General features: G+C 35.0%; 1 protein-coding gene across 1 annotated transcript; it reads right to left on the bottom strand.

Annotated features, from left to right (window-relative positions):
• Positions 1-287: 287 nt before the first annotated feature.
• LOC139849331 (uncharacterized) lies at positions 288-767 on the bottom strand. Its single transcript, XM_071838991.1, has one exon. The coding sequence runs from the start codon at positions 765-767 to the stop codon at positions 288-290; it is 480 nt and encodes a 159-aa protein (XP_071695092.1).
• Positions 768-10,717: the final 9,950 nt, after the last annotated feature.

The raw sequence follows: 10,717 nt of genomic DNA, 5'->3' as shown, positions 1-10,717 counted from the left end.
AACGAGTGGACCAGAGCCAGGTATGATTGCATAGATTTGTCATTGGCGTCAAAGGTGCCGTTTATCTGTTTGGTGACTAGCTGCAAATCCACATAAGCTTGCAGTTTCTTCACTCCTAATTCTTGAGCTATACGCATCCTTGCGAATAGCGCTTCATACTATGCCTCGTTGTTTGTCACCCTAAAGTTAAATCGTAACGCGTATGTATGCTCCTCCTGATGCGGACCTGTGAGGATTAGTCCCGCGCCAGTGCCTTTAGAGCTTGCCGCACCGTAGCTATAGAGCTCTCATACTTCGAGCGGGGGTACGAGAATCTGTTCAGGGTCGTCTATTGCCGGCATATTAGCAGCCGTTTCAGCCAAATAATCGGCCATCTCCTGCCCCTTGATAGCGCTTCTAGCGCAGTAAGTGATTTCATGCTCGCCCAGATCTATTGCCCATTTGGTTAGCCTACCCGATATCTCGGGTTTATAGAGCAAGTGTCGAATGGGTTGATCAGTGAGCATCGTAATCGGATGTGCTTGGAAGTACCTATGCAGACGTTGGGCACTAATAACGAGCGCGTATACAAGTTTTTCTATGGGGAGATAATTCAACTCGCTTCCTGATAGCGCTTTGCTGACGAAGTATATTGGCATTTGGGTGTCTCCTTGTTCGGCAACTAAGACGGAGCTAACAGCCTCCCTAGATACCGCGAGGTAAAGTATCAGGGTTTCGCCCGCAATCGGCGCTGTTAGCATCGGGAGGACTTTGAGGAGATCTTTCATCTCTTGGAACGCCTTTTCTGCCTCATCTGTCCATTTGAAATCCGACTTCTTTGCGCAGTCCTTCAGGGTGTGAAAGAACGGGAGTGATCTTTCAGCGGCCTTGGACAGGAATCGCGTCAACGCGGCTATTTTCCCATTGAGGCTCTGAACTTGCTTATTTGTTTTAGGGGAGGGCATCTTTTCGATTGCTTCTATCTTCTTCAGATTGGCTTTGATTCCGCACGCCCAAAAATTTCCCTTCCTCTTCTCTAAAGCTACACTTGGCCGGTTTGAGCTTCATGTTGATGCTCCTGAGTGTGTTAAATGTTTCGAGTATATCGGCTAACAATTGTTCTTTGGTATTGCTTTTAATGACGAGGTCGTCAACGTATGCCTCAAGGTTGCGCCCGATTTTCTTAGCGAATGCTGTATCAATAGTGCGTTGGTAAGTAGCGCCCGCGTTCTTTAATCTGAAGGGCATCTTGGTGTAATAGTATATCCCTTGGTCTGTGTGGAACACGGTTTTCTCTTCATATTCTTCCGCCATTTGTATTTGGTGATATCCTTTGTAGGCGTCTAGGAAGCACTGGAACCTAAAACCAGCGAGCGACTCTACTTTCCAGTCTATCTCTGGCAAAGGATAGTTGTCTTTGGGGAAAGCTTCATTAATGTCTTTAAAATCAATACAGAGCCGCCACATTCCATCAGACTTGGCCACCAGCACAGGGTTGGCTACCCATGTCTGGTAGTTCACTTTGCGCAATATGTTGGCTTTAACCAGCTTATCCACTTCTCTGCGCAACCACTAACTTCTTTCGGGTGCCATGGGCCGCTTCTTTTGCTTGATTGGGGTTAGATTGAAGCTGGTGAAGGAGGTGATGCTGCGCTATCTCTCGTGGTACTCCGGTCATGTCAGCATCGCACCAACAAAACATGTCAGAATTAGCGATGAAGATGTTCCTCACCTTTTCCTTAGTCTCGTGTGTGAGGTTCCCCCCCATCTTTACCTTCTGTTCTGGATACTCGGGATTAACTATAACCTACCATTCATTCGCGCCCTTTTCTTCGGGAGTAGCGCTCCCCTTGTCAGTAAAAGACGTGCACAAGGCATCTAGCGGCGTTGACTCGAGGATGGCAACTCCTTGATCCGTCAGGAATCGAACCATCCCATGAATTGTGGATGGTATAGCGCCAAATTTCTTAATTGAAGTCCTTCTGAGTATAGCATTGTATCTAGAGTACGAGCGCACAACGCAGAATTCTATGCTCTCAGTGCGCTTTTTTAATTTATCTCTGCTGTCTCTCAGCTCTAGCTTCAAATCGAAGATTCCGATAGGCCACGCTAATTCTCCTGAAAACCCGGATAATGCCGTAGTCGGAGGCTTGATGGTTCTCCTCACCGTTGTGGGTAGCTGTCGGAAGCAATGCTCGTACATGATGTCAACGCTACTGCCATTATCCATGTGAAGGCGCTTAATGCCATGACCAGACTCGGGCAGATATCCCTGCACTACAATGGGTGCGCAGGAAGTTTTAAATGTCTGAATGGAGGGTAACGATATCTCCGTCATCCTCAAGATTCCGTCAGCACTAGCTTTGCGCTTGGTTCCTAGCTGTTGTAGGCAGTTGGCCATTGGATGCACTTATTTTTTCACAACAGGTGCCTGTATAGAAAAAATAAATGAGTAGTGGACATATAGAGAAAAGATCAAATTGAAACCCTTTAACTTGTATGTCCCATGGATGGCGCCAAATGATCAAGCATAGAATAATCGGGTCGGGTTTGGTCCATGCTTAACATCATTAAGAGGGGATTTAAGGGTCAATCGAGTTTAACTCTTCGGTCTGGAATACCGTAAATAGCCCCTTGCGAGATGAGGATCTTAACAGGGGTGGTTAAACGTATACCCACCATCAGCGGGTAGTCTGGTCATCGATGGCTCGCACTGATGATAGGAATTATGTTCAAGGAACATTACCTGTATATCCAGAATGTCTAGTGTGCTGCTACAAGTCTGGTAGCACGGGCGAGGGAGGCGCTATATAGATAGCGCGACTGGTTCGTATGTATATACTAAAAATAGTATGTGTGTAACTTCCTGAAAAACCAACCCCTTGCCTTGTGATTCGAGTCCGTTATTTATAGCTACAGTGCTGTCCGTTCATTGGAGCCACGTGTTCCATGCTGCTTTCTTGTCTGTACTACCTCGTTATTTCGTGGAGGGGACCAGGAAACAGTACTATTACCTTTTTCGCTGGCTGTCAGCCCTTGTACAGAGATCGTGGTAAGTATAGGACACGTCATCTTTATGTAGCGCGCCATCATCAAGCTGGCGCCCCCTAGCGCACATTTACTTGTGCCAGAAGTGCTATAGCGTGCAGGATATGCACATGGTGCAAGTGTGATGCGCAACACGAGCCAATCGGGTATGCGTATCATTACTTACTTGACTTAAGTGATGATGAAGCAGCCATAAGCCCATCATTAGTGATATTGCACAAATGACCTTCAGAAATGAAACTAATACAACGAGATCTCTCGAGATTAGATCAATTGTGTGTCTAGGTGAATATTTAACTTTCGAGACATAACAAATCAAACTAAATCAATGAAGATGCGATTAGATAGGTACCTACATCTGTTTATTTAGGGATTAACTGGATTTGGACGTTCTTAATTAAGAGAAAATGGATACGTGTGTAGTTATAATGTGAAAAAGTTACAAAAGTGGCACAAAGTGCTCATATTTATACTACTGATATGACACACACACATGCGAGTCTTTCACGTGTACGTGAGTTTCTCTCCTACGCACGTGTGGAATTCTGTTAGGGTGGGAAAGTTTCCTATGCACGTGAGTCAGTTCGTGCATGCGCATGAGCAACTCATACATGCGTGTGTCACACCCCCAAATATGAACCAGGGGTATAAGTGACTATTCATATCATAAACACAACTGTATAACGAGAATAACTCTAAATGAGACGTTTTAAAAATAACATTTATTAAGTTTGCAGCGGAAAAAAATCAATAATTCCTTATTTACATCATACAGAAATAAATAAAGATGTAATGCTTATTAAATGAGATAAAAATGATGAATGCAGACTCCAAGCAAGCAGCAATCAATCATCATGTAAGCAAACAGCTTAATCACCCGAGACAAAACATGCTTAAAAAGTCAACACAAAGGTTGAGTGAATTAATAGGTTTAATAACATTAATATAGTTGTTTAGACCACAAGATTTAGTTAAAAAGATTGATATGAACATATCAAAATAAAGATGACATGAGCGTATAATATCGAAGCTAAACGATTACCCCGTGACACCTAGAATTCGTGTCATTAATCATTATCATGTAACCAATTGACTATAGATCAATAGATAGAGAAGTTACTATCAATAGGTCTATTCACAATAATTAGGCTTGCAGTAAAAACCAGCAATTGACGATATTATGGTGGGGATTTAGCATGTGTAAAAACATGAAATAAGAATTCTCATGTGGGTTGCATATAGTTTGAGTACTTATGTCCAAAGTGTAAAATAGTTGAAACGTAGCATGTGTCTCACCCCAAGTTATAAAAATCAATAAAGAAGAAGGGGCTATGAAATTTACCTTAAATAGCTCAACGAAGAATTGTTATGCAAAGGTAATAAGAGAAAAGTATAGCAAACTGGGATCTCAACCTAGAGATATAAGTTCGGTCATTAGTTTGTCCAACCGAGAGTTAAGTTCATAAGTTTGTTTATGAGTTGCTTTATTAATGTTTGTGTTTCCACTAAAATCATGATTAGATGTTATACAACTTATAACAAACCTCGGTGCTATCAAGTAAGTCAAGGGATGGCCAGCTGTAACCGGGGCCCAGGATTCTATCGGTTCGACTATAAGTCGCAACCTTTCGTAATCCACAACCATATCCCAAATGGAAACTTAGACACCATCCAAACGTTACCGTAAGTAACGATCAAATTTGTATAAGTTATATGTTATCTTGTTGTGATTATAGTTTTCACTTGTTATATTGTACCATCGTATATTATTTAATATATAGATATGATACATATATAATATAAATTATATTATATATTATATATTAATTTAAATTATATTATATATTATATATTAATTTTTCGTATAATTATAAGTATAACTTATTTAGTTATTGTTGTATTAATATAATAAATATGTTAATAGTTTTAAATTTTTATAAGTATTCAAATAGTATTGACTATTTAAATTGAATAATTATCCTTATGTTTTTAATATACCATCATTATGTTAATATGAGTAAATAATTATATATATATATATATATATATATATATATATATATATATATATATATATATATATATATATATATATATAGTAAGTCTATATAGATAAAGAAGTTATTTTACCTTATAATATATTTGTATTTTAATATATTAAATGTACAAGGTTTATCTTAATCAATAAGTTTAAATATTATTAATAAATTAATAAATATAAATAAAATTCGGATATAATAGTAATTATTATATTTATACATAGATATTAATTATGTATTTAAAAGAAAAAAAATTACATATTAATATTTGTATTCTTAAAAAAAGGCCGAAACATATATAAATAAATTTATATATTTTCAAATATATATATATATATATATATATATATATATATATATATATATATATATATATATATATATATATATACATATACATAAATATATATACTTTCGAAAAAAATATATATACATAAATATTTATATATTTTTTGAAATAAAAATATATATTCATACGTTCAAAAGAAAAAAAATACATATATACATATAATAATACATGTTCGAACTAAAAAAAATATATTTGTACATATATAATTATGTATTCGAAGAAAAATTAAAATAAATATAGAATATATTAATAATTATAAATACCGAATATATATATAATAATATATATTTTCAAAAGTTTTAAATAAATGAATTAATGCATCATATTTACTTATTTTAAATATTTATATGTTATTATGTTACGGTAAAAAAAATATAGAATCGAATAAAAAATTAAACCGATTATATATATATATATATATATATATATATATATATATATATATATATATATATATTCGATTTTATCAAATAAAAATAAATATATAACTGATTATTAAATATATATAATTATTCCGATTATAATTATATTAATAGAATTATTTTTTTATATATTTTAAATTAATATACAATATACAATATTACATATAATTAAAGTGTTAATTATTTATAACATACGAGTAATTATAAATACATATATTATTCGATGTTACATTAATAATAATTATAGATCTTAGATTTAGGTTTATTATAACATATCATTATTAATTAAACTAAGTTACAATTTATAAAAAAAAAAATTGGCTAAATAATAGAAAGAAACCGAAACAGAAAAAGAAAGAAAATAAAAAAATACCTTAAAAGATTTTCTTCCAAAAATTCTACATAGATTTTCTAACGAATTTGATGTATAATTTTTAAGGTTTTAATGGGGTATTTATAGTTGAAAAGGGGAGGTGGTTTAATAAAAATAAATAAATAAATAAAGAGATAATACCAAAAAAAAATTTTAAAAAAACTTTGGCAATAAGAAATTGAATCTAGTCTCAATTGTAGTTTAATTAAAAATACTTGAAGAATAAGATTTGTATTTAAAAAAAAAATATCTCTTTCCCTCTAAATATATTCGGTCGAAATTTTATTTTAAAAAAATGATTCATCAAATTTAAATGTAAAATCTTATCTTACAATAAAAAGATTGATAAAATTTGGAACATTCTAGAAAATAATAAAAAATTTTATTATCTTTTATTTTTTTTAATAATAACCGATCTTTTAAATAGACGAATATATTTATTTCGGTTTATACATAATTAAATAATTAATTATATAAATTTTATTATTTAATTAATAATTAAGTTCATGTAGTTTTACTTTTTATAAAAGTGCCACAAAAATATTTTAATACTTGGAATATTAACTAAAGATTATTGTAATAAATATAAACTTTAACTAAAAGTTAATGTTGTCCAAAAATTAATATTTAGTCAGTTAAATTTAAATCGTATAGTAATAACCTATTAATTACTATATTAAATAAGCATGCAGAAACCCTTAGGGTAAAATAATAATTTCAAGAATAGAAATTTCAAGATTGTTATAGCGTGAGAGTTCGAATTTGTTTGAGACCCACATCCAGCTCACAGTGATCGTATGAATGATGCCATACACACGTATGTGAGACATACGTGTGCATGGATAAGTATTAGACTTCTCAATTGCATTTCACTTATAAATGTTCAGTACCTACAATACGATCACTTAATTAACCTGATCATATACATAGGCATGTATATGCATATTTTAAGAGCAAAAGGCAATTCAAATGCAAGTGCAAACAGAACCACATAAACAAACAATAGCGTATTGCGCTATTGCATTGCGGAAGCCCGCATAAATTGAGATTACGAAGATGTCCCTCATAAACACTGCGGATTTGTAAAGTATGCGTGAACATTGGTTCCGTGAAGATTCCAAATCTATAAATAGGGAGCTTTGCCTCTCATTTTAGGTTGTTGATTCTGTGCAATTGCTCTGGCCTTTGTGATTCACTTGTGACTTTTCCCGATTGTTAATCATACTTTGGCTAAGGTAATTCAATCAAGACCGGGACATGGTGATTGATCACTTGAATCTAAGTGAATGACGATCATAAGGTTCCAAAAACATTATCAACACCGCCATCTCATTGCACTCAATTCCTAGATTAGATCTTGCATCTAATCTAGGATTGATCAATTGGCACCATCTGTGGGATACGAATTAGAATTGAATTTGATAAATTTATTTCGTGCAATCGAATGATTTAATGCAGAATTCAATTTTAATCGTGTTCTTGTCTAATGAATTGCAAGTTTATACATTTACAGTACTTGATTTCTGAGCAAGTTCTGATTTGAATAGAAGATGAAAAAGTTTTATGATAACGCAATTGCTAAGAAAGTTGCAAAAATGACAAAGCTTCGATGTCGGAAAAATGACAAATTTAAAAATGATTCAAGGACTAAAGATCTCGCAACTTTAAAGCGAAAATGGCCAGCAGTACCAAATTCACGTAAAGACGAGTTAAATAGTGCAAATACGCAATCAATACAAAATGCAAATACACAATTGCAAGAAACGCAGATAATAGGCGTGGTTCATAAGCGAAAGAAGGCTCACAAGAGAAAAGTTGCGGAAATGCTTGAAAAATGGCAACTTGAGTCAATAACATTTCCACCAATACAAAATTATGGCATGATTGATGCGCCAGTAATTGTATCCTTTAAAATCGCAAACACAGGAATAACTATTATGAAAGTGCATGTAGACACTGGAAGCAGCGTGGACATCATATATGAGCAGTGTTTTCGCAAATTATCAGAAAGTATCAAGGCAGAGCTCATACCTACTGCGGTTTCGCTATCTGGATTTGCAGGAGAGTTCGCATGGCCCGTTGGGCAATTACACTGAAAATAGAGCTTGTTGATGAGATAGACGCAAAGCTAATGCGACAAGCATGGCTGGATTTATATGTTATGCAATCTGCTTCACGCTACAATATGTTGTTGGGGCGCTCTACGCTATCTAAACTTGGTATTATTCCCTCAACATCACATGGAATGATAAAGTTTGCAACATGCAAAGGTATTGCAACATGGAATTCTACAGTGCTACAACCAATTTGTGCAACTGTTAATACGCAAGGCATAGTGATGGAAAGCGCAGGTGCAGAAGATTATATGGTTGTGATAAATTGCGCATATCCAGCACAAACCATTAAAATTAGCAGCAATTAAAAGCAGATGTAAAGAACCAGTTAGTGCAATTGCTTATAACAAATATGGATGTCTTTGCGTGGTGTGAGCAAGACATGACTGGTGTTCCGTGAAAAATTGCTGAACATAAGCTTAATGCAAATCCTGCGTTAAAACCAATAATTCAAAAACGCAGAGGCATGGCTCCAAATCGCATGAAATGGTTATGCGGAGAAGTAATTAAACTTGTGAACGCAGGAATTCTGCGTGAAGTAACATACAAAACATGGGTTGCAAATCCAGTGCTTGTTAAAAAGCCTGATGGATCGTGGCGGATGTGCATTGATTTTAAAGATATCAATAAAGCTTGCCCTAAATACAACTATCCGCTGCCAAAAATTGATTGGAAAGTTGAATCGCTGCATGAATATCCTTTTACGTGTTTTTTGGACGCTTACAAAGTGTACCATCAAATTCCACTGGCGGAAGAAGATGAAGATAAAACCGCGTTTTATACTGGTAAAGGCATATATTATTATATCAAGATGCCTTTTGGACTCAAGAATGTTGGCGCAACATATCAGCGCTTGATAGATAGCGCAGTCGAAAGTCAAATTGGGCGCAATCATAAAGCATATGTGGATGCCTTGGTCATCAAAAGCAAAACGCAAGATCAAATTATGCGAGATGTTGGGGAAACATTTGATAATTTGTGAAGAATTAACATGAAGTTAAATCCATCAAAGTGTAGTTTTGGTGAAAAAGAAGGAAAAATTTTGATATACTTGAGCAAGGCAGTAAGGCTAATCCCAAAAAGATAGCTGCAATTGAAAACATGACTGCGTCAAAAACAATAAAGGAAGTGCAATGTTTAACATGCAAATTAGCGGCTTTGACCAGATTCTTGTCAAAGGATGCGGAATGACAATTGCCTTTCTTTAAAACGCTAAAAGGATGTTTGAATCATAAAAATTTTGTGTGGACTGTGGAAACAGAAAGCGCATTCCAGGAAATGAAGCAATTACTTGCGACGCTGCCAAAACTAACTGCGCCTATAGATAGTGAAATTTTATATCTTTATATCTCAATTGCAAATGAAGCTTTTGGATCAGTATTGGTGGCAGAGTGTTAGAAAACCCAGAAACCAATTTACTTCATAAATAAAGCGCTTGCACGAAGCGAAATTAATTATGCGCCAATGGAGAAATTTGTATACGCATCACTTTTAACTTTAAGAAGATTGCAGAGGTATTTTCAAGGGCATCTTATTCATGTTTTAACTAATTTTCCAGTTAAACAGGTTTTAATCAAGCCAAATGGGCAATTAAGTTAGGATCTTATGAAATAACCTACCTTCCGCGAACCTCTGTGAAGGGGAAAGTTTTTGCGGATTATCCCGCAGAAATGACTGGCGAATTGGAGGTACTTCATGAAAGAACAGAGTTGAAACTCGTGCAAGGTGAAACATGGGATTTATTTACTGATGGTGCATCATGCAGAGAAGGTGCGAGCGCAGGATTAGTTTTAACAAGCCCAAGTGGTGAGGAACATACATATGCATTGCGTTTAATTTTGATGTTACAAATAATGAGGCTGAATATGAGGCGCTACTTGCTGGAACATATGCATTGCTGGATTGACGGCGTCGTCAAGTGACGGCGTCGTCTACGTAGGTCCCATTGCATGGTCATAAGTCTTTAAGACAAAGTTTGACCAAAATATGTCGCCTTCATTTCAAAATAAAGATTGTTTCCAAAGTTTACAAGAATTGTTCAACCAAAAGTTAAGTTACAAGGTTATAAGTACATTTGAAATCTAGGCGACACGGTTTAAAGTAAAGTCAAAAGACGCTCCAAGTAATGCATGTATACTCGACATCCAATGCAAGTATCAAATAGTGAGCGGAAGCATGTATCACATATCGTGCCAGACCTGAGAAAAACATAGAAATCTGTCAACGAAAACGTTGGTGAAATCATAGGTTTAAGTAAGTATGTGAGTAAAAGTAAAGTAAGCCGAACCACAAGATTTGTAAAGTTGAAATAATAGTAATACATTCTAAAGTTAATATTCACGAGCACCCAATTATCAAAGCTTAACATTCCGTCCGTTGAATACCCCAGTAAT

This window comes from Rutidosis leptorrhynchoides, chromosome 5, assembly GCF_046630445.1.
Source record: "Rutidosis leptorrhynchoides isolate AG116_Rl617_1_P2 chromosome 5, CSIRO_AGI_Rlap_v1, whole genome shotgun sequence".
Taxonomy (NCBI): Eukaryota; Viridiplantae; Streptophyta; class Magnoliopsida; order Asterales; family Asteraceae; genus Rutidosis; species Rutidosis leptorrhynchoides.
This window is presented reverse-complemented; position numbering and strand designations above follow the sequence as displayed.

What these genes read in the sequence shown, in the direction of transcription:
- LOC139849331 (XM_071838991.1), bottom strand. Translation starts at nt 767, where the DNA reads ATGAAAGATCTCCTCAAAGTCCTCCCGATGCTAACAGCGCCGATTGCG.